The 25,166-nt window shown below is 45.2% G+C and overlaps 1 protein-coding gene across 6 annotated transcripts in view; it reads left to right on the forward strand.

The window, feature by feature from the left end:
* ZFAT (zinc finger and AT-hook domain containing) overlaps positions 1-25,166 on the forward strand; it is a 235,157-nt gene that overhangs the window by 191,486 nt on the left and 18,505 nt on the right. For 4 of the 6 annotated variants that reach the window (XM_050801563.1, XM_050801562.1, XM_050801564.1 and 1 more), the window contains 2 exons: positions 6,192-6,318; positions 9,098-9,228. In XM_050801563.1, the coding sequence (XP_050657520.1) occupies positions 6,192-6,318; positions 9,098-9,228 (258 nt within the window). Of the gene's footprint in view, positions 1-6,191; positions 6,319-9,097; positions 9,229-25,166 lie in introns of those variants that run through there. The other 2 variants (XM_050801566.1, XR_007728259.1) reach the window with 2 other exon arrangements.

Raw genomic sequence — 25,166 nt, forward strand, 5'->3', positions numbered from 1 at the left:
GTGATGAGAAAGATCAACCCATTAGAAAAATGGACAAGAGATAAGAAAGGTTCAGGGAAAAGGAAATGTAAATAACCTTGAATAACTGAGAACATGATCAGCCTCACGTGTAAGGAAATAAATTTTCATTAAAATTAGCCCGAGATGGAATTTCTCACCTACTAGCTTGACAGAGATCCAAAAGTTTGACATTATCTCTGCTGGAAAGGCTGTGGAGAAATCTGCTCTCATACGTTGCTGGTGGGAATGTAAAATGGCCCAACCCGATGAAGGGAATAGCAATACGTAACAAAATTACATATGCATTTATTTATCCATTAACTCAATAATCCCACTGTTTGGAAACCATCCCAAAGTTTCACTGGGACACTATGTGTCCATACTGACATAAATAAATGATTGAATAAGTAAATGTGGGAGAAGGAACTATGTATTTCCTCCCAAAAATAATGATTAATAAATGTAGAAGGAATGAGGGAAATAGAAAATTACTATTAGAATACTGCAGTAACAATCTTAGCAGGTGAGATCCATTAATGAGTGCTAGGTTAGTAGGCAAAAGTTTAAGGAGAAATGAGATACTCACATAAACTCTGGATATCTCCTTCAAAATATTTATTAATTACAAAAGGCAAAAATAGAAGCTTTACAGTGGAGGCACCACCTTCACAAGCAATAGAGGTTGGCGTCATCAGTAGTGAGGCACGCTGACATCAGTAATGAAGCATGCTGTTATGTGATCAGATGAGAAGACACTTCATCTCATGGTATTCTTAACTAAAATCTTCGACCTCAGTCTAATTATCAGAAACCATCGGACAAATCCAAATGATATGCGTGGTCAAATTCCTCATCTGTACTCCTCAGAAGTGTCAGGGTCATGAAAGACAAGGAAAGTGAGAATTTTCACAGCCAGGAGGAGACAATGGAAGCATGATGGCTAAATGTGCTGTGGGATGCACGATTAGATCCTGGAACAGAGAAAGGACATTAATGAGAAAACCAGAGGAATCTGGAGAAAGCCTGTTGTTTAATTAGTAATAGTGTCCCAATGTTAATTTCTTGTTTTGATCATTGCGCCATGATTACGAAAGATGTCAAGCTTAGGGGAGGCTGGGTAAAGGGTCTCCAGGAACTTTGTTGCAGCTCTTTACATCTTTGGAACTCTTGTGTAAGTCTAAAATTATTTCAAAGTAAAGTAGTTACAAAAAATAAGAAATGGGGTCATTATATGTAGGGAAAGGAGGCAGAGAGCAAGATGGAAGGGACGGGGAGAAGCTAAATTTCTCAAAATACCCTGCTGTGTAGCTTTGACTCTGATTATATAAAATATTGTAAAAGTATTTTATATAATAATAAAAACAAAATTTAACTTAAAAAGCAAGTCTTAAACATTGTGAGTAAAATGAAATAAATGATTCTAACTGTATATCAAATTGGTGACCTAACTACATGGAGAGGAACAGTTTCAAGAGATTTCAAAACAGTTGTTTGATGGGGATGTAACCTAAGGGCAAAACAGACTGCACAAACTGCACTTTTCAAGTATTCTGTTGTTGGTAGTAGGGATGATCTTGTGATTCTGAGGCTGTTACTAGTGTTTAATAATGACAGTGAAACACATAAAATATGTTTAATTCTGTAAGTTTATAATGATATTTGGAAAAAACAACTTAGTCATTTTTGTAGAATGTTAGAGAATCAACTCTTTATTTTTGAAAATCGGTAAATTAAGACCAAGAATCAAGTAATTGTTCTATCTTTATTTTTTAATTTTTTTGAGAGATAGGGTCTAGCTACCCAGGTTGGCATGCCTTGGAGCCTCCCTTCATAGCTCACTGCAACCTTGAACTCCTGGGCTCAAGCAATTTTCTTACCTCAGGAGACAGTAGATAGTCCTTTCTACTATCTTCCAAGTAGATAGGACTATAGACAAGCACCACTATGCCTGGCTAATTTTTTGAAAAAAGTTTTAAATAGGGACAGGATTTCTCTTTGTTGCCTAGGCTGGTCTCAAACTCCTGGCCTCAAGTGATCTTCCCACCCTGACTTCCCAAAATGCTGGGAATCACAAGTATGAGCGACCATACCCAGCCCTATTCTACCTTTAAAAACAAAACAAAACAGAACAAAACAAAACCCTGTGTAAACATAACCAAACATTTGATGAGGGGAAGTTTTTTCTTTTGAAATATTTCAACTAACCCATGAAAAATAAGAATATTACCATGTTGCAGCCTTCTAGTGGTGTCATGGGTTTAACAATGATCATCAGTTACTGCTGACCTTACATAAAAGAGACCACCATCCAAAGCATGTCTCCTGAAAGAACTGCCCAATATCACCCATGCAGCATTCTTGACAAAAAGGGAACCTGAATCTACTTAAATATTTGTATTTATATCCAATGACCAGTTTACAGAAAACACCATGGATGGAGGAACATTGGTCAATTCCATGGTGATACAATCAGCAAAACTTAGATTGCTGACAGCTCTGTAAGGCAAAACCCCTGCTGTCTTCAACAAATAACTACAAGGGGAGAAAAGCCAGAAATGGAGGAAGAGCATATGGGTTTTAAGTCTTATGAGACACATTAATCAGTTCTAGTGTGTGAACCTCATTTAGATTTGATTTGAACAAACCTAAAAAATGAGGCAATTGGGGAAATTTAAACATTGTCTAGACCTTTGATGATATTAAGGATTTATTGTAAAGTTTTTGAGTGCGACAGAAGCATTGTAGTTCTTTTTTGGATGAGTTTTATTTTTTAGAGATACAGTATGAAATATTTATAGGGGAAATAATTATTTCAGGATTTGCTTCAGAATAATCCCAGAGCAGGGCATGGAGTATGTGGGAACATAGTCCAAGAAAGTCTGGCCATGATTCAACCTACACAATGGGAGAAAATTTTTGCCATCTATCCATCTGACAAAAGGCTAATATCCAGAATCTACAAGGAACTTAAACAAATTTACAAGAAAAAAACAACCCCATCAAAAGTAGGCAAAGGATATGAACACATACTTCTCAAAAGAAGACATTTATGTGGCTAACAAACATATGAGAAAAAGCTCATCATCAGTGGTCATTAGAGAAAAGCAAATCAAAACCACAATGAGATACCATCTCACGCCAGTTAGCATGGTGATCATTAAAACGTCAGGAAACAACAGATGGTGGAGAGGATGTGGAGAAATAGGAATGCTTTTACACTGTCGATGGGAGTGTAAATTAGTTTACCCATTGTGGAAGACAGTGAGGTGATTCCTCAAGGATCCAGAACCAGAAATACCATTTGACCCAGCAATCCCATTACTGGGCATATACCCAAAGGATTATAAATAATTGTACGTAAAGACACATGCACACACGTATGTTTATGGCAGCACTATTCACAATAGCAAAGACTTAGAACCAATCCACATGCCCATCAATGATAGACTGGATAGAGAAAATGTGGTATGCATGCACCATGGAATGCTATGCAGCCATAAAAAAGGATGAGTTCATATCCTTTGCAGGGACATGGATGAAGCTGAAAACCATCATTCTCAGCAAATTAACACAGGAACAGAAAACCAAACACCACATGTTCTCACTCATAAATGGGAGCTCAACAATGGGAACACATGGACACAGGGAGGGGAACATCAAACACCAGGGCCTGTTGGGGGTAGGGGGCTAGGGGAGGGACAGCATTAGGAGAATACCTAATGTAGATGATGAGTTGATGGGTGCAGCAAACCACCATGGCACACGTATACCTATGTAACAAACCTGCATGTTCTGCACGTGTACCCCAGAACTTATAATTAAAAAAGGAAAGACTTGCCATGATTGATAATTGCTGAAATTGGTTATGGATGCATGGAGGTTTATTAGATCTGTCTCTCTGCTTTTGTGTGTTTAAATTTTTTTTTTTTATAAAAATTCTTTTAAAAAGAGTTTTGGAGTCTGACAGACTTAACTTTGAATCCTCTGTCACCTATAAACTACTTGCCCTTGAGCCATTGTTTAACCCTCATGGCTTAGTGTTCTCGTCTGTATAGTAGGCTAATAATCCCTGAGAGCTCAGAAGCACTGAGAGAAACCATGTGTAAAATGCTGAGGCCTGAAAGAGCCCCCTGGAGGCCCTCAGAAAATGGCAGCTGCTATGATTATTGCAGATGTTGATGATGATCACTGTTACATCTTCATCTATGCAAAAACAATTAATCACCTAGTGTTTCAAGTATTAATACATACTGGAAGAATTTACTCTTCATTAACAAAATAGACACTTGAATGTCAATTACTGATGTAAAACTCAATCCATCTTGTCAGTCGGTGCTTTTATAAATGCATGCAGTGATGCCCTATATCCACTGAAGGCCTCGCTTCCAGCAGATGCTAGCATCTTATGCAGAGCCATGAACACAACAGAAATAGTTGACATAAAGCCAGGTAGTTGACTCCATACTCATCTCCATGAGATGGTGAGCAGCCAGGAAGCTGCCATGCAGGGGTCACCAGTGGAGTAACAAGCCTCCTCTTCCAGCAATGTGCATGTCACCTGGCTCCCAGGAATGCCTTGCAACAAGTACCACCCTTCCTGACAGCAATTATGACATGCTTTCCCCAGAATGAGGAGAAACCTTTCAGGCTGTGTCCTGTCCTTTCACAGGCTCAGGCATTGCCTGGATCTACTGACGGCTAATCTGTTGCCTCATGGTACTGAGAACAAAATATTCTTTTTGTTCATTTATGCATTCATTGAATATTTTTGGGGTGTCTACCGTATTTCAGGATGGAAACACCTAAACGGACTTGGCCGGTTGGCTGTGAAGAAATATTATATGCTATTCTGAACCTCTATGTCATTTACTGATATGTGCTTATAGAGCATAACTTGACTCCTGTACATTTTGTCTGAAGTTTTCTTTTTGTTCTTCTTGATTGGTGACATTCATGCATCCATCCTTATAGTTTTGCTTGCACTTTCCATCCCTTCCAGAAAAAGATAATTATTAACATCTAGTTCTATAAAAATTCTGTTCCACCTCTTCTCTCTTTGAGGCACGAGGTACCTGTGAATGCCACTTTAACTCCTCCTACCCTCACAAGTCCTGGTTTTGTGCAAATATATTTCTTGTAGTCAGTTTTGTTTCTTACACCTTCATGTACGAATAAGAATGGTGTGGCTGGGCGTGGTGGGTCACACTTTGGGAGGCTGAGGCGGGTGGATCACAAGGTCAGGAGATGGAGACCATCCTGGCCAACATGGTGAAACCCTGTCTCTACAAAAATACAAAAATTAGCTGAGTGTGGTGGTGCATGCCTGTAATCCCAGCTACTCGGGAGGCTGAGGCAGAAGAATCGCTTGAACTCAGGAGGTGGAGCTTGCAGTGAGCTGAGATCACGACACTGCACTCCAGCCTGGGTGACAGAGCGAGACTCCATCTCAAAAAAAAAAAAAAAAAAAAAAAACAATGGCACAAATAGCTAAGATTTGCTGAACTCTTACTCTGCCAGGACCTGCGCTGTCCATGTGCTGTGTGATCACTGGTTCTCTCCCTTCCACCATCAGCTGCCCTGTGGCTGTGCCCCTTCCTCTGTATAATCACCCGCCCTACCCCTTCCACTGTCAGCTGCCCCGTGGCTGTGCCCCTTCCTCTGTATAATCACCCGCCCTACCCCTTCCACCCTCAGCTGCCCCGTGGCTGTGCCCCTTCCTCTGTATAATCACCCGCCCTACCCCTTCCACCCTCAGCTGCCCCGTGGCTATGCCCCTTCCTCTGTTGGCCACATGGCACCCAATCCCCAGGGTAAGGCACAGATCAGAGGTAGTGTTGGTAGCAGCAGGAGGACACAGAGGAGCCGTTAGAAAAGCGTATGCAAGAATATCTGAGCTGGTCAAGTCTCTAATTGTGAACAGCATACATAAACTCTGTTTCCCACCACAAAAATGTACAGCAGGGGCTTTTTACCAAAGCTGGTTTTTAAAGGTCTTGATCCTCACAGAGAAATTTTCTCTTTGGGAAGTATATTTATGGGAGCAACTGGTTCCTCAGGGGTGCCAGATAAACGAGATGTTGCAATGTATTGCTTTCTTATATGTATTTGTTCTATCTTAATACATATTCTTGGAAATTCTGGGCAACAGTCAATCTTTTAGGAGATGACTTAGACATTATGTTTTTATTTAGACAGCAACAGAAGCTCCTGAGGAGCCCTCCACCCAGTATCTCCACATCACAGAGGCGGAAGAAGATGCTCAAGGGACACAGGCAGCAGTGGCCGCGCTCCAGGACCTGAGATACACCTCTGAGAGTGGTGAGGACACCTGCTTTTCCTTTGCCATCTCAGAACTGTCTTTCCTAGACATGCTGAATGAATGCATTTGCAGATGAATGATGTCCATCAGGTGATCTACTTCCAAATCCCTGACCCAGCATTCAGACTGCAGAAGCAGCCCCATTGTCAGGCACCAGAGATCTCTGCCTCCAGAAATGCTCTAGAAGAAAGCCAAAGCAGAGGGGAGGCCTTACAACAGGACTGCAAGATTCCCCTGCATCTTATCACATTTAATTCTCGGAACAGCCTTGTGAGGGGAGGAGATCTGATTATTCTCACTTCACGGATGCGGAATGTTGCTTTTCATTGTTAATGGTTGGCTAATAGTTCATGGTTGTTAGTGGTTGGCTGAAGGTCACCCACTTTAGGATGTTGGAGCTCATCCTGGAATCTGGGTCTCCTAACTTCTTGTCATGGCATCGTCCCATTCCGTGATTCCTCAGGGACATCTCCTCCAGGGCCTACAGGGGCCAGGCAGGCAGTGGCAGGAGGTGGTGTGGGCTCAGTGGGTGGTAGAGAGTGGCAGAGACTCTGGCGTGTGGGAGTTCACTTTGCAGACCTGCAAGGCCAGGTCACTCATTCTCCAAGTCCTTCCCAAAAGGCGCAGTCAGGATTTTTAAATGAAATGTCATGATTTTCAAATGTTAGATCAGTTCTAAAAAAAAACCAAGCCACTGTACCAGCCTAGTGGCAGTTGGGGCATTATGCTTAGAAAACAGTTTTTCTTGATGCTGTTTTTAAAAGATGAACAAAACACAAGCTGATGTTTCATACCACAGCCCTGTACAAGGGCAGAGGTCAAGCAGGTTGGGTTAAAGAGGAAGCATTAGGTAAAATGCAATGGTGATAGGAAATAGGAGTTAGGAAGACACCATTTTCCTCCAGTTCTTAAACCCCCAAACTCCAGATTGTTAAGGAAGCTGCACAGAAAACTCCTGTGGGCCAGTTGGTTTAGGGAAGACTAATTGGCAGGGCTGTGTTCACTGCCTGCTGAGCTGCAGGGAATTCGGGAGGCAGCGCCTCCACTTCTGCAGACGGGAGAGTCGAGGCCCAGGCTGTTAAACATGGCTCTCCGCGCTGAGGTCCTGTCAGAACTTGAGTTTCCTTCAGGACTTGAGTTTCCTTCAGGACTTGAGTTTCCTTCCATGATCCAGTGACATCAGTGATTGCTCAGGACCTGCAAGATGCAGCCCGTCTGTCTTCATCCCCTATGAGCACACACACAGCACATATGCACACACACACCCCCCAACACACACACAGGCTGATGCTCAGACTCATTCACTCTCTCACATCTTCTAAGGCCCTCCAATGTCTCTTCATAGCTCTTAACTTTGCAGCTGAAAAGGCCAGGTTCAGCTTCTCTGGCTCCTGCCTGGCCGTGTCACTGTCTCTTGCCACCCCACTCCTGGGCTGTGCTGCCCTCAGCCAGATCTGCAGCTCTCAGAAGGGACACACACTCCAGTGCTCCCTGGGGTATGGCCTGGTTTCTTCTCCCTCACAGCCTTTTTCTGCCAAACTCATCCTCATCTGCAGTACTCAGACTGCAGGTCACCTCCTGAGAACACCCCCTTTTCTGCACTGTTTCCTAATTGCACTCCTGACATGGGACCTGCCAGGGTCTGTAAGGATTTGCTTACAGTCTGGCTTAGGAGCCTGTGTGCCCTGGGAGGAGTTGGGGGGTGAGGGGGAAGGGGTAGGACTTTGTCTTTATTCTTATCAGGAGCAATAGTTCCTAGGGTTTGATAAATGGTCATTGAGGGAGTCTGTGGATGCGGAATTAGAACCTCGCCTCAGTAAGTTGCACAGGTAAATGTTTTTGTCCTTGCATGTTCAGAGTGGTTGGCTGCAAGGTACATTTGCACCATTTCCCTTAAGGGACATGTGTTTGGGGAGTACCAGGCGATGCATTGTGAATATAAGCTGGCCACTGCCTCAGCCACCGGTTTGTCCTACCTTCTTCATGAGACACGTTGAGTTCCCCTTCTCTTATCTCTTATTGATTGACTCACATTGGAACACGGCCCACAAAAAGCTGCCCATGAGGATGAAAATGTTGGCAGAGCCTGCAAAATATTATGCTAAGGTGGAGATCAAGCAGTCATTTCTCTTTTAGTAAATTAATGATCAGGGTCAGGGTATGCTCAGGACGGTTGCAGATGGCCTGGCAGATGGTGGGAGCAGGCAGGGATACTAAATAGCTGCCCTGATGATGCAGAATCCCGTCTTTAGAGATGGTTAAAATAAAACCCCCAGCTTCAGTTGGTTTGGAGTTCTAAAGCCCACTGGTTGAATAATTGAGACATCCTTGGATGTTTTGCCCATAACTTGTGGAATTTCTTGGCACACACTTTCATTGAGTGTGCAGCTGAACGGGCTGGCTGGCACTCCTCAGGAGTTCAGCTTCGAGGGCAGCCACGTGTCCGCATGTTAGGACTCAGAGCACATGGGTTCGAGTTCTGGCTTTGTGGTGTAACTGACTCAGTGACCCAAATGAGGATCCTACAAAATGCAAATAACATCTCAATGTCCCATCCTCACAGGGTTGCTTAGGGTTTTGAGATATTCTTATAGAAAATGCTTTGTAAGCTATAAAGCACCATACAGATTATTTCTGTTGTCAAAATGAGCGATTACAGAGAGCCCATGCATCCTGTGGAGAAGGCATCACCCGAGGGAACAGACGGGCTGGTTTTGCATTCCATGTCCTTCAGCACCAGTGGCCTGAATGGTGTCCTCTTTGCTTCTTCCTCTTAAGGCGACCGACTGGACCCCACAGCCGTGAACATCCTGCAGCAGATCATTGAGCTGGGCGCTGAGACCCACGACGCCACTGCCCTTGCCTCGGTGGTTGCCATGGCGCCAGGGACGGTGACTGTGGTTAAACAGGTAGGGACCCTCCTGTGAGTATTCATCCCTGTGTGTCTCACAGTCAGGTTCTCTCCTCTTCCGTGTGTTTCTAAGTCTTTAACTTACCTGAGGTAGAACTTGGAATGAAATTGGTCAGTCTCACACCTTTTCTTTTCTACCTCTGATGTCATGGGAGTGCTTCTTCAATATCTCTATATGTGGGAGGTGTTTGGGGGAGAGGTATAGTATATTTAAAAAAAAAATTCTGGAAACTCTCCGTTCATTTTCTTTCAAAGATTCCCAGAGTGAGAATGAGCATGATGTGGACCATTGAGACACATCTCTGGTGAAAACAGCTCTCAGTGCCTAAGTCCCCATCAGTAAATTGAGCTAGTAGGATGCATGGGGGTAGCCAGAGAAGCCAGGAGGATTTCCCAGCGGACTGGCCTTCCTAAATAGTAAACACCTGATCAGATCAACACAGGATACTGCTCTGGTAGGAAGAGATGGTCAGTTTTGGAATAAAGGTTACTCCACTTAATTAATCCTTTATCTGCTTGGCTCATTTCCTTTTCTGTCCTCAGTGGAGACGTTACCGTCTGTTAAAATGCAATGTGTTTGATAATTAGGTCATCCTTTTTATCTGTTTATACCTATCTCTCTATCTACTACCTGTTGTTTCATTTTACAAAAGATTTTAGCTGGCTTACACAAATACTTTAAAAACAGAAAACCAAAACAGTAAATGCATCAAAACCAGGGAAATTTATAATCTGAAATCAAAGTTCAAGTTCACAGAGAAAGTAGAAATGCAAACCATGGAGTTTCTCACATTTAGCCACTCCTGTATTGACTCATTTGGTATTTATTGAGTGCCTACTGTTGTCAGGCAGAGTTCTAGTTGCTGGGGTCTAGGAGAGAACCAGTGTCTGCCATCATGGTGGTTACTTTCCAGTGGGGAAAAGGATAAAGCACGAATAAACCAGTATGACATAAAGGATATCAGATGGTGAACAAGTGCCAGGAGAAAAGTAAAGCAAGAGAAGCAGGAGAGGAGTGGGATCCAGGAGTGTGGGTTGGGATGATTTTGTAAAGGGTTGTTGGGGAAGATCTCTGACATGTGAGGAGAGACCTGGAAGAGGTGTGTATTACTAGAGTTGTCTGAAATTGATTACATTTGTTACCGAATTGTATAACAGAAAACAGAAAGGAGGCGTTAAACAGTTAATTCAGGAAGGGTGTTAGCTTTTCCTGGCACTAACAAGATATTTCTTAATGAGGCACTGACATAGGGACGCCTGAGTGATGTGTCTCTGGTGGCCTGATGAGCCAGGAGGGGACATCCCAGTGGTATCTCCACAACTGTCCCCTGAGTGTGCCCAGGGCACAATGCAAAGCATGAAATTCAGGCCAAGTAATTCTCTGGGGGAATTAGTAAGTACATTCGGTTTCAGCTCTTGAGTTTCTTGACCTACGGACAAGACTTAGCATATCTAGATGAATGTTTGGATTGCATGTCCTAAAATCCCTCCTCCACAGTGTGGTTTCTCTCAGGAGTCGAGCTGGAGAGTCAGCAGCGGGATGCTTCAGTCTGTAGCAATCTGGTGTCTGCACTGGCTGAGAAAAGATTCATATCCTTCCAGGCTAAGTACCTTTTTAGCTTTTCTTGGTGTTTACTAGGTTGCCGTCTTCAGATTGTCTCATGAATCTCTTCCGAAACTCCTCATTTGCATCTTGACATGTGGAGTCCCCACCTGGACCTGGTGCTTTAGGAGGGTCTCTCTGGGATGGTATCAGGAGGAATTTGAATGTTTCATACACGTGAAATCCTTTTGAGAGTGCAGGAAGGCGCCTCTGATTGTGACTTGTGTCTTCTTTCTAAGAACTAGATTGATTTGCTGCTGCTGGGAGACATGATTTATTGAGCCTCGCAGGCAATGCAGTGATACACGAGGTCACAGGGTTTGGGTTACAGCTTAGATGTGCTTCGAGGCATTAGACTGACAGCACAACAAGGGATGAGGCAGATAAGCATCCAGAACCACCAGTGTCAACAAGCTAAATGTGTTTGCAGGAGGAGAAAAGAGTGCCGCCCTTCCGAGGATCTTTTCTTATTGCAAACACAGCAAAGAGTGCTGTTGAACACAGTCGTGGGGAACTGCATTTGGAAATGTTCCCCAAGAAGGTGTATGTCCTGGCCATTATCTTGTCTGCCTGGCCCTGCACCTCGCTCAAGGCAGCTCTTGGTAAATGACAGAGAGGAGAGTGGATGGACAGACTGATGGGTGGGTAGACGCTAAGCACCACTCCTATAGCAAAGGAAATGAAGTGTTTCAGGCTCTCCCAGGTGAAAAGATGCCCTCTGAATTCCATTGTCCTATAGTTTAAGTTGAAATATAGCTGTATTTATTAGAAAAATTGGTTTCAACCTTTTTCTTTTAATTAAACTCTGGCTTAGGGTTTTTTAGTCAAGAAATTATGCCTGCTTGATAGCTGTGCTGAAGCACTGACATGTGAACCCTGGTGCACCAGTTGGAAAGAGGAAAGCTTTTCCTCCTGTGGGAGGCACCTTGATATCGGGGGCTTTCTCTTGCTCCAACCCAAGACATCACACATAGTAGTTGCTTAATGCGTGTTATGAAATAGAATTGACTATGTTGGAGGTTTTGATTCTTCAGCTGTATCCTATAAATCAGTATTGCCGGAGAGAAAAAAGCAAGAATTCCTCATCATGAAGTATGTGATTTATATTGCAGAACAATGTTTCAAATTACTATGGGATAGCATGTTTTGAGATCTTTTTATATCTCTTTTATATACATCTTCCACAAGACCAAAAACAAAACAAATTCTACATTGTCCATAGTTGCTTCTGGAGGGTTAAACATTTCAAAATTTATTTCTCATATAAACAAATAGATATATACTCTATTTATAATTTTCGTGATTTATTAATGTTAACTGAAAAAATCTTATATATCAAAATTCATCAATAATCACTGAGAGTGATTAATCCCAAGTCTTTTGGAGTTTTTAGCTTCTGGGATGAAAGTAATGGCAGGCCTGGTGTGGGGCTGGCAGGGTTGGAGAGAAGAGAGCTGGGAAAAAAACGATTTGCTTCTTGCTCTTTGAAGAGACAAGGAAAAGATTTTGCCCATAATTGAGGCCATTTAAATCCTCTGTTGGATGCAGAAATGTGTTTTCAATGACTTCTCGTCACTTTCTCTCTTTTCTTGAGTGTCATCATTAAAAATAGATTCACGGGGCCTGAGCATCTCCAAACGCTCAGAAAGAATCATGCTTGCGTGCCCCGCTTCCAGCCTGGTAGAAGGGCCCACGTGAGAACCTGAGTGCCACTAAGTGTGTGTTTGTTAAACCTAACAGTTTTCATTAAATAAGGTGATTCCTTTTGTTATTGTTGTTAAATCTTGCGTTAAGGTTTTACGAGGAGGAAATTTGTATTCGATAAATAGAACTGCCTAAGAAGGTAGATGGAAGACAGCTAGCCGCACAGGAAATGCTATCATGAGCATCTCTGAGTCAAAATTAGTTATTTAAAGGAAAAGAAAAACCGAAGAAAATAACAGCAACCGTCATCACCAGTGGCTCATGGCTTAAATCACTCGTGGATGTTCTTATGGATTGGATTTTATTTTAGACTCGAAGGGGTGGCGTGCCCCTCCACACCTGTGGGTATATCTTGTCAGGTGGGACAAGAGACTGAGAAAAGAAATAAGACACAGAGACAAAGTATAGAGAAACAACAGTGGGCCCAGGAGACCAGCACTCAGCATACCAAGGGCTGCACCGGCACCGGTCTCTGAGTTCCCTCAGTTTTTATTGATTATTATTTTCACTATCTCAGCAAGAGGAATGCGGTAGGAGAGCAGGGTGATAATAAGGTCAGCAAAAACATGTGAGCAAAAGAATCTATGTCATAATTAAGTTCAAGGGGAGGTACTATGCCTGGATGCGCACGTAGGCTAGATTTATGCTTTTCTCCGCCCAAACATCTCAGTGGAGTAAAGAATAACAAAGCAGCATGGCTGCCAACATGTCTCGCCTCCCGCCATAGGGCGGTTTTTCTCCTATCTCAGAATTGAACAGATGTACAATAGAGTTTTATAATGAGACCTTCAGTTCCCAGGGGCAGGCAGGAGACAGAGGCCTTCCTCTTTTACTAATCCACCTCAGCACAGACGCTTTACAGGTGTTGGGCTGGGGGACAGTCGGATCTTTCCCATCCCACGAGGACATATTTCGGACTATCACATGGGGAGTAACCGTGGACAATACCCGGCTTTCCAAGGCAGAGGTCCCTGTGGCTCTCCGCAGTGCATTGTGCCCCTGGTTTATTGAGACTAGAGAATGGCGATGACTTTTACCAAGCATACTGCTCGTAAACATTTTGTTAACAAGGCACATCCTGCACAGCCCTAGATCCCTTAAACCTTGATTCCATACAACACATGTTTTTGTGAGCTCAAAGTTGGGGCAAAGTGGCTGGGGCAAAGTTACAAATTAATAGCATCTCAGCAAACCAATTGTTCAAGGTACAGGTCAAAGTGGAATTTCTTATGTCTTCCCTTTCTACATAGCCACAGTAACAGTCTGATCTCTCTCTCTTTTCCCTACACAAAGTAACACTGTATTTATGGTTGACAGGCACTCATTTAGTAGGCATTTACTGAGCAACTGCCATGTGTTCACTCTCTGGTTGTGTTGATTTCCTATCGCCACTGCCACAAATTACCACAAATTTATGGTTTGAAACAACACAAACTTATACTGTCTTACAATTCTGGAGGTCAGAAGTCTGTAGTGGTTCCTGTGCTAAAATCAAGGTGTCGAGAGAGCTAGTGTTTCTGGGAAAGATTCCTTTCTTGCCTTTTTTGGCATCTAGAGGCCACCCGCACTCCTTGACCCAAGGCTCCCTTCCTGCATCCCCAGAACCGCCAACGGCAGGGTAAGTTCTCACATCCACTCACTCTGACCTCTGCTTCCGGGGTCAAATTGCCAGCCTTCCTACTCCCTTTTTTAAGGGCCCTTCTGATGACATTGGACCCACCCAAATAATCCAGGACTATCCATCTGGGATGGCTTCTCCATCACCAGATCCTTAATGTGATCACATCTGCACATTCTTCTTTACTATGTAAGGCCACATATTCACAGGCCTCAAAGATAAGGATGTGGACATCTTTGGTTGAGAGCCATGGGCATCACTGTGCCCACCAATCGGCTACAGAATTAAGATAGTTCCCACTCTTAAGAGGCAAATGGTCTAACAAGGGAAATGACTTATTTTTTCATACAACAAATACTCCTTGAGCTGCTTTTACCAGCCAGACACTGTTCTCAACACTTGGGATAGTTCAGTGAACGAATCAGACGGATGATATGGTTGAGAAGCTTACGTTTTAATTGGGGTAGATAGCCAATTCACACACATGTAATAAGTAAATTATAATAGTACGTTAGCGGCAAAAAGTGCAGTGGAAAAAAGAACAAGCAGAACTGGCCGAGAGGTATGGAAAATGCAGCCCTAAACAGGCAGTTCCAATCGAGAGTGATGAATGCTTCAGGGAGGTGGCCCAGGGACCCAGGAGTGCTATGGGGAGCACCAGGGGCCCATGGACCTGGGTCTGGGGTAGGGGCAGGTGCTGAGCAGGGAGGCTTTGTGAGTGTAGGGTGGGAGCAGGGGCTTGTGGCTGGTGCCAGCTGGGTGACTGGAGGCAGAGGTAGGGGTGGTAAAAGAGGCCCTGCATAGAGTAATGACTTGCCTGGTTGTAACATGGGACAGGGATTCCAAGCCTCAGAATTATCTCAGCCTGGTCTCTCCCTTCTGCCTACTGGGAATCCAAACACTTTGTGGCCTTATGGCATATCCTAGGGCACAATGTCCTTTTGCCATCGGCTTCCTGACCTATGTTACCCTCTTGAAGTCACACTGGCATTTTTAACAAGTGACTATATATTGGTTTTTGCAAATAGTGAACCTGCACTGAGCATTCCTGCCCTTTGATATTTAGCAGAACAATCGGTGCCTGTCTAAGACTGTCACTGACATTTGTCTTGGCCTGTGGTTCCTGGGTCCACCAAGCCAGCTACTGCACCATGCCCTTTCTTCTTTCCCTGGGGGTGTTTTAAGTAATAAGTACACCATATGATGACACTGCATCTTCTTTTTAAGAAGGTCAGGATGATTGAACAGTTTGCCTTTGTGATAATCTTCGGTCTTTCTGAGTTTTGTGTGTTTTTTATATTTTGTATTGTTTTTACTGCTGAGGGTTTACCCTAAACAGCAGACTGGGGGTGCTGGGGCATTGTGGGGCATCAGCCTCTGAGGATGGGGGAGGGAGTTGGGCTCCCAGTGAAGTGGTGTGAGTCATTCGTTCATTGTAGAAGTTGCTTTTCAGTCCATGTGCATGTATGAATGGACAGGACATTCCCCTGTGTATAAAAGCTCACCTGATGCAGTCTCGTCCAAGTGAGGCTGTCCAGAAGCATGCACTTTGCCAAGCCTGCTTCTCTGTGACTTGGTCACCATTCTTGCTTTACTGAGACCTGATAAGAAATACATTGTGTTTGTAAGAGTTGCTCAGAGAAACAGAACTCACAGGGGTGTGTGTATGTGTTTGTGTGCGTGTGTGTGTGTGTGTGTAAAAGAAGGAATTGGCTGATGTGACTGTGGAAGCTGAAAAATCCCAATGTCTGCTGTCAGCAGGCTGGGGTCCCAGGAGAGCCAATGGTGTGACTCCAGTTTGAAAGCCTGCAGGCTTGGGACGCAGGAAGGGCCAGTGTTTCAGCTTGAGATCAAAGGCAGGAAAAACCAGTGTGCCAGCTTGAAGGCTGTTGGGAGGAAGAATTCCCTCCTTTTCAAAAGGGGAGGGTCAACTTTTTTATTCTATTTAGGCCATCAGCTGATTGGATGGGCCCCACCCACACTAGCGAGGGCCATTTGCTTTATTCAGTCTGCCAGTTTAAATGTTAATCTCATCCCAGAACACCATCACAGCCATACCTAGAATAATGTATGACCAAATATCTGGGCACCCATGGCTCAGTCAAGTTGACACATAAAATAAACTATTACGCATGTACAAATGTGTTTCGGGGTGTGAGTGTCTCTTTGTCAGTGAAAGGGTGTTATTTGATTCAAGGGTGAAATTCTCAGTTTCACAGAGACAATTTTGGTGGACAGATTTCATGGTGTTTTAGTAGCTTCCAGAAAACACATCCATTGGCAGATCCATATTTCTATCACAGTTGAGATTTTGGTTCAGGGTTCAGGAATCAGGTCCATCCTGCGTGTCTTTGAGAGAGTCACAGCTGAGGACTGTGCCAGCACGGTGCACTGACCCCCAGGAGTCCCCCATGGAGCGCCAGCACTCCACTCAGTCCTCCTGGCCATGAGCAAGCAGACCATTGTTGCCACTGCCCGCATGGGAGTAGATGTCCAGTAGGAACTAGTGTTAGCAGCACGCTACGTGGCAGGCCCGTGTCTCTGTCCACATGGGGCATTTTCCCTGCAGCCCGGGAGTTGGCTGCCCCTGGCTTATGAGCCTGGGGTGGGGATGGGGCGTCACACACACTGTCTGCCAGTTTTAGTGCCTCCTGGGGTTGCCCCTCTCTTCTGTTGGTTGTTTTCCCTGCAATGTGCTGGATGCTTCCGCACTGTGTCGTGGGGCCTCAGTGGGAAGGAGCAATTTGGACTGCCTCAGACCCATGGACACCCGCCTCTTCCCCATGCAGGCCCTTAGCTGGGCACAGCACAGAATTATTCTGCCTTAATCTTGTTCAAAAACCCAAGTGCTCCTCCGACATGCTTTAACCACTGATCAAAATGAAACAAACAGAAAACCAAGCAGGAACCCCAACTTTGCCCAAATCACCCCACTTTCTTCTCCCAACTGCTTCTACACAACCTCTGCTACCTTCAGCCTTCAGGTGGGTCCCCATGATGGTTGGCAGTGTTGGGAGAAGAGCAGGCAGAGCTCCCACCCTGGGCTCAGCATACAGTGTGAAGTCTGAGAGGGAGCTTAAGTAGCAGTTCTTGCTGGAAGACATATGTTGGTTGCCACCCAGCATTGGAATTGCTATTTGTTATTTGCAGTTCATTATTTTTTGTAAGAAAAGGCACTCTACTTCAGTGGAGACCACATACATCAGTTGCCTGTTTGCAAGGAAGTGCATGTCCAGTCTGTCATGTTTTAATTTAAGGCCCTGAGTAATGTGGTCCCCTGACCCCTTTCTCCTGCCCATCTGGACAAGGGCTCCTGGTGGGGAGAAGCCACTCTGCGGAAGCGACTTCTTAGGTGCAGCCTCTGGCTTGAGAGAAGCCTGGTGCCCTGTGGGCCACCTGAAGGGATGCTCAGACCGGCCTCCTCCTGTCGGGGGGCAGATGTTGAACATTTTATAAGACTTGTGACGAAATAATGAGGAGGGGTATCTAGAAAGTGATTTATATGAGGCTTCAAAATCTATTTTTATTTTTACTTTTAAAAACAAGCGCTCTATTCTACAACTGTGATTGTAGTTACACAGCAAAAGATCTGACAGAAGAACCCTATTGGTGCAAGATACTCTTCTAACTCTTTACAGATTATGGCGTAAGAGAGCCTGGCCATCTGAATTGTCTTAAAGTGGGACCGAGGTGAGATCTCTTCTCTAATCCTAGCCACAAAAAGGATTGAGTGAAGTCCATCCCATTTTTCTGTTATCCCTCTAAGCTCAAATAACTGGTGAGTTAATGGAATTTTCCTTTTCTTGTTCCCACAGAGGCACTTTTTTGACTTCTACTGTAAACAAGTCTCTCCCTAAGTTCAACACAATTCTTACAGTGCAGATAAAAGGAGAGTCACTGGCTGGCTTTTCTCTTACTTTTCTTTCCACTCACCTTTCCCCTTCAAAGCCTCCTTTGACTTCATTTCATCTTGCCTGTGCTGAGTGGTACATTACAACAGCAGACCTGTATTCTCTCACGCCATAATGGAACCCTAGCATCTTCAGTTGTATCATTTACTCCACTTTCCTGTTAACAGTTTTCTTCTGTCGTTATTGTGGCTCATCTAAGGAATCAAATCCTTCCAAGAAGATTAAAAGTATGTATAATTGTAAAAGAATTGATGGTAACAGCAGTTTCCATCTGCCATAACTGCTTGTATTTTCTGTTATTTTTCATTGTATTTGGGTGTCACCCCTACTCCATGCTTGCAGACTCTGTAGTGTAATGAGTCACGATGGATTCAAATGCCTGTGGAAGACCCAGGCAAGAGAACTGCATGTGTCCTCTGTGGGCAGTCAAATTGGTTGCGTATCTCCAGGACTGAGAGCATATGCACCCAGCGCGCTTCTTAGGCCTCAGATGATCTAATACTAGATTCTTAGGCATATGCTCAGGATTTCTAATAGATACCTATAATCCAGGTTTTACTTTTATCTTCTAATGCCAAGTCCTTTTGATCTCAGTAAAATCCTGAAGTCTCACTGATGACTTTTGTTTTTTTCCCTGTATCGTAGCCCTTACTATGACAACCACTTTTCAGCTGCACGCTTTTGTTGGCTGGTGAGGTTAGGCTCCTGCCTAATGAACTCTGCAGTGCAATTCGTTTGATCCCGGGCCTCTGCCAACTTTAATTGTATGAAGGTCCTAATTATACATGCAGGTAGCCTCTTAAAAGTGTTCTCATACTTCACATTCCTTATAGAATGTTCTTTGTGTTGTTGCGGAATGGTGACCTTTAGCATGGAGATTCAGAAACAAAAAGTTCATTCACAGTCTTGGCAATGGGTTACTCTCCCTTGTCACTTAATGCCAACTCTTGTCCTTTGTAGGCCTTTCTTAGTTCTCCTGTAGTTGTTTGAACCTTTTCTTTTTCTTTGTCTTAACTAAAACTTCTTTCAGAGACTTCTGCTTCTGGTATGACTTTGGATGGCTGCTACTCCACGTTGCATCCTCTCCCAAAGCTCTTTTATTACTTGCTTAGCTCTCTTACACTATAGTAGTTACAGAAAATTCCATTTCTTTGTGAAATTTTTAAAGTAAAAGTAAACCCCATGATATATCTGTGGCCATATGAGAAATGGTTTGAAAACATAGAGAACAAAGGTTATTCTCTATTTCATTATGATGCCTTTTTCCCATACAAGCCATCCTTAGCTAACCGGAGGATGCTCATCTACTCAACTTGGCTTTTCTTCCTTTTCCTAAGTCCCCATCTTTCTGCTATTATGCCCCAAGAAGCTGCAGCCTTGACTGGTTCTATTTGCAGAATCCCACTTTATTTGAGTTTTAATACTGCTGGGTTTATTACTGTTTGCTTGGTGCCTGTTTCCTGACCCATGTCCTTAGCCAAGGCAGGTCGGTTTTAATTGACATCTCTGCTCCAGGCAGCTTCACCCTGGGAAGTAGTCCTTGCTGGCTGAGATCACTTGGTCTGGTTCAAGTTCAGGGCCAAGGCCAGGCTGTAATAGCCCTGACGAGAGTGAGCGAGAGCTGTCCCACATATGGAGGAGAGTGATGTGGGTCCTCTGTGGACTTGTCGCACCTCAGGGTGGCCCTTGTTTTTCATTCTCACCAGAACAGTAGTCTCCAATCCTGGCCAGAGGAATTCCCCGAAACAAGAACTCTTGGGGTCCCCCTCCTTCCTACTCCTCCTATCCATCTGGTGTCCCCACCTGGTGGAGGGCTTCCAGGCCACTCCAGTGTCTATGCCAGAACCTGGGAGGCCCTCTTGCCTCCTTGCCTCTCCCACCGGACGTCTGCCCTGTCAGCACATGTGGTGGGCTCCTGCTTCACAAGGGGCCTCAAATAGTCCCTCTGGCTCCCAGCTACCACCTTCATTTAAGCCCTTGCTACCCAAAATGTGGTCCCCGGGCCAGCGATGTCAGCATCAGGGGGCTTGTGAGAAATGCAGAGTCCCTGGCTTCACTGCACCCCTCCCAAATCAGGCTCTGTGTGTAACCAGCAGCGGGGGCATCCTGCACATTAGAATTTTAGAAGCCTGTTCTCAGCTGTCAGTCCCCCTCCCCTGGCTTACAGAGGATGCTCTTGTCTTTCCATCCTGCTGCTCTGAGATCCAGTTTTCACATAGAAGCCAGAGTGATCTTTTAGAAGTATCATTATATCACAGTAACCCTTACTTTAAAATCCTCCAATAGCTCAGAAAGTCTCCAGTAAACTTAGAATAGAAGCTCTCCATGGCCCACAAGGCCCAACAGCAAGGTGCCCGCCTTTCTCCCTCCATTTTCCTTCTTGCTTCATGGTGGGATGTTTCAAGAAGACCCATCCCACCCGTGCTGACTGTGGGAGGCTCAAGATCCAGGAACAGCTGCTTCTGCATAAAAGCAAACACTCCAAGAAGGAGCCCGACCTACGGGGGGGTCCCTGCATGTCAGGATAACCCTGCCCATTAGGACACATCAGGTTAGACCCTGTGGTCAGCTTCAGCTCTCGGATTGTCAGGTCCTTCCTGCCCTGAGGGTGCAATTAGGAAGGGAATATTTTCAGAGGGGCAGAAGCTGTCCTCCCTCTCCAGGCAGTGGTGAAGATGGGGCCGCGGAGGAGGAGTACCCTCCCTCACCCCATCACAGGTCTTAGGAACTGTATCACAGACCATATCTAGTGTGGTTGACACCCATGGCTTTTCCCCCCAGCAAACTGGAAGCTCCATGAGAGCAGGTGATAATTTGGTCTCACCCGTCTCTGGGATCTCTAGCACTTGGCTCAGGGCCTGGTACATTTTAGAGGCTTCATAGGCATTCAAAACCATGAATGCCAGATCAGATGTCGGAAAGCTGAGCTAGTGGGGCACAGTTGCCCTGGGTGTGACTTGTGCTGAGCAGCCTCGTACTCTCCAGGCTGGCAGTGCATACCCTACCACAGGAGATGCAGGCCTCTGGGACAGAGTCCCCCTGCCCCAGATGGACAGCACAAGGGGGTATCTCTGGAGAAGCCCATTTCATGGGAGTCACCCCAGCTCATGTCACAGTGGATGGAGGAGCCCTTGGCACAGCCAGTGGTGTAGCAAGGGGCTGAAAGACAGCCAGACTGCTTGGGCTGGAACCCTGGATCTGTCACATAATAGTGTGTGACCTTGGACAAAATACTTCTCTTCTTTGAACTTGTGTTTCCCCATCTGTATAATGGGAAGATCATGGAACTTACTCCAAGGGGCTGTTGTATGCATTACACCTAATTATGCAAGATGAAGCCACTGGCCCTGTGCCTGGCACATGGCTGGATCAATAAATCTTAGCTCCTGTGATCATGGAAACAGCATAGCTCCTTACCTCTCACTGTGCATGTAGAATTCAGCCACAGCCATTTCTGCTTCTGGTCGCTTCCATTTAGCAGGTGAGTGCTGATGTGGCATTGTCTAGGCTCTGTGCTTGGCATCAGGAGTCCAGGGTGGATAAGACACCACCTTTTTTTTTTCCTTTTTTTTTGAGACAGGGTCTCACTCTGTCACCAAGGCTGGAGTATAGTGGCATGATTATGGGTCACTGCAGCCTCAACCTCCCCAACTCAAGTGATCCTCCCACTCCAGCCTCCAGAGTAGCTGGGACCACAGGTGTGAACCACTGTGCCTGGCTAATTTTTGTATTTTTTCTAGAGACAGGATTTTACCATGTTGCACAGGCTGGTCTCGAGCTACCGTGCTCAAGTGATCTGCCCGCCTTGGCCTCCTGAAGTGTTGGGATTACAGGTGTGAGCCACCACACTGTGCCAGATGCTACCTCTCATGGCAGAGCTTGTTGCTTGGTCCAGGGAGGTAAACACATAGGTTATACAAATTAACATGATTGTGGCTCAGAATCATTTGACCCCTTACAAACTCCAGTTGTTGTGTTATGCCCAGACCGTTTATTCCTCGAAGAAGACCACCAGAGTCCAGAGTCAAAGCTAAGCAGCAAGGATCTTTATTACAGGTTCGAACCTGGAACTCTCCTTCGCTCGTGAAACGAGACGGGCAGGAGAGCTCCCCCACTGAGCTCCGAGCAGTGTTATATAGTCTAAGAAAAGTGGGCATAGAGTTATTATACAAATCAGATATATGATTGGCTAGTGTTTGAACAAGGCGATTTGGCTAACTATGATTGGTTCCCGCCATTTCTGATATTTTGGTTCAAACTTTGAGGCGAGAGAGCAGGTTTATGGCAGCAAGAGTTTATCTTACTTAAACACGTCTTGTGACCTTGCCTCAGAACTTACAAAATCTCTGGTATGTGCAAAACAAAATCTCTGGTACGTGCAGAAAACCAGGTACTCACAGAACTTACGAAATCTCTGGTATGTGCAAAGATTAGAGAGCAGAACAAGGGTGTAGCGGGTGGGGGGCGGGTACACATCTATCTTTGTGTCCTTTCAGTTGAGTCATTGTGAGTAATTCCCTTAGAGGAGGCCCTGGGGGAGGCATTGTGATGGACCAGATGTTCATGTTCTCCCCTAAGTTCATATGATCGCAATCTGATTCCCAAAATGATGGTATTTGGAGGTGGGTTCTTTGGGAGGTGATTAGGTCATGCGGGTGGAGCCCCATGAATAGGACGAGTGCCTTAATAAGAGGGGAGAGAGCTTGATCTCTCTTTCTAGCATGTCAGAATACAATTACAGGTCAATAATCTGCCCTTGGAAGGGGGGCCTGCACTGTAACCTAACCATGCTGGCTCCCTGATCTCAGACTTCTAGCCGCCAGAACTGTAAGAGATAGATTGCTGTTGCTTATGAGTCACTCAACTTGTGCTGCTTTGTGACAGCAGCCTGAGCTGAGAGCATTGCCCAAGGTAAGAGGAGCTGGGTAGGAGGTGGTTCTGTGTGAGAGGGACTTATGACTAGGCCAAAAGAGAGTTGAATTAAGTAGATCTTCCTACTCTGAGAGAGAAGTATGTGGGTCATGTGGATTTGAAGAGCAGGAGCTGGTGTCTCTCTGGGGTTTCAGCATAAGATCTGAGACTGTCATGTCAACACCAGTAGGGTGAATGTCCAAGCTTCACTGGTGCTCAAAATAAGAAGAGATAGCCAGTTTCTTTTTCTGTTCTTAGATCTGCTTGCTACTAATGAACTTACCTCGATAAGTTTGATGAGTGATTTAAATGGTTTGTGTTTTGTTGTGATAAACATATTTTAAACAAACAAACAAAAAACCACTTTATTCTGGGGAGTTTGGTTTTTCTACCTTGGGCAAGGGATGTCACTCTGTGGTTGTCCAGGGAGGAATACGATCTGGGTCCTGCCAGCTCCGTTTTCCTTCTCTGCTCGGTTACCAGCAAGGCCCTATTGGGTTTCTGTGGAGGCTTCGGGTCACTCATGTTAAAGTACTGGGAAAGAAACTGCTAGTGGAAGCAGATTGCTTAATTACGGGGAGAAGAGTGTGCGTCAGCTGGGGAAAGAAGCCAAGCCCTTCCCCAGCAGGCACCAAGACAGCGTCCTCGAGGTGGCCCACGAAAGGGCAGAGGATCGATCCCATCCCCGCAGCTTTATCGAGCACCTGCCCTTCAGGTTGACCGAGCCACCAGCAATGAGAAAGGCTGGGGCCTGCAAGGATGGTCACACGGGTGATTTTGTGAAAGTCAGGAAGGTGGAAATGTACAAAGGAAACTAATCCTAAAGTACAGTGGAGGGGACTTGGGTGAGAAAAAATCTGAAATATTTGCCCAACCCCAACAGCTGCACAGCTGTTCTGGGATCACCAGACAGGGGTGTGGAGAGAGGAGAATGTGTAGGGAAGAGAGTGCTCCCTGTGTGAGGACCAGGCAATGCTGTAGAGCTGCCACGCCAGGCCTGGCACTAAATCAAATAGAGATTCAGTGTATGCGTGCTTAAAGGTGAAGGAAGTCAAGTATTATGCATAATAAATGTGTCTGAATATCAAAAGATATTTGTGAGGAGGGAGAAGCTCTGCCTGCCTCCTTCCCTTTCATGGTGAATCTGCTCTGAACTGTTTCAGCACAGCTTTGAAATATCTCCTGGGGTCCACATTTGAATAATTCAATTCAGTGTTTATTGAGCGCCTACTATAAGCTGGGTGCCCTGTGGCTATGGCATGATGGTGTGGAGGGGATGTGTGAAGCACACAGGCAGCAGCTTAAGTGCATGGGAGCTTGGCTTAGCTGGGGAGGGGAGGGGGCAGCAGACACTTCCTCCAGGGAGGGCCGGCATCCAGGAGCAGTCATGAGTGTTGCACCTCACGCACCTGCCCTGTGTCAGGCACTGCCCCCCGCCCCGCTGTCTCTTTTCTTTCCCACACACTCTCTCTACCATGTGGATCTCTCTAGCTTCCCACAATTTATGAGAGAAGGTTTCCTTTTCTAGTCAAATGATCATTCAGACCAAACTAAGCTACGCCTAGACTGCCAAGACATGCAAAAGGTACAGGATGCTCTAGTCATAGGCATCCTCTTTCTGTTGCCCACTGAGTTGGTTTGGCCAGTATGGGAACCTATTCATCCTCTTCTTACAGCGCTGAGGTCAAGAAGCCTGCATTGCTCCTCTCTTCCTGTTTCCAAGGTCCTTCTCTCTCAATGAAGAGAGCTGGCCCTTCCCGTTCCCCTCAGGCCCAGGGACCTGGTGGACAAGTCCGTATTGCAGGTGGCAGCAGAGCTCTCCAGTGCCTGGGGCTTAGGAAACAGGGTTGCAGCTGTGTTGGCGATAGTGGAGTCTCAGTGTTGCAGAGACCAAGGTGACACAGGAGATGGGTGGTGACTGCTGTTAGCAAGCTGCCTTTACAACCTAGGCTTTGGACTGCGCATGGGATTTATACTTTCGGGAAAGAAAATGTGTGTGCTGTCTACTTACAACCAAGAGAAAAATAGGGTGGAGACGCAGCATTACCCTGTCTTCCTCCATGAAAGGTGTCTAGCCTGACAGTGGAACGAATCATGGCCTTCCTCACTGCCTGTGCTTTCTTTCCTCCTTAAAAGGCTTTAAATCTCCATTGATGTATGGAGTGGTTTCTTCCTGCCTGTGAATATCT

The sequence above is a fragment of the Macaca thibetana genome, chromosome 8 (assembly GCF_024542745.1).
Source record: "Macaca thibetana thibetana isolate TM-01 chromosome 8, ASM2454274v1, whole genome shotgun sequence".
Classification (NCBI taxonomy): Eukaryota; Metazoa; Chordata; class Mammalia; order Primates; family Cercopithecidae; genus Macaca; species Macaca thibetana.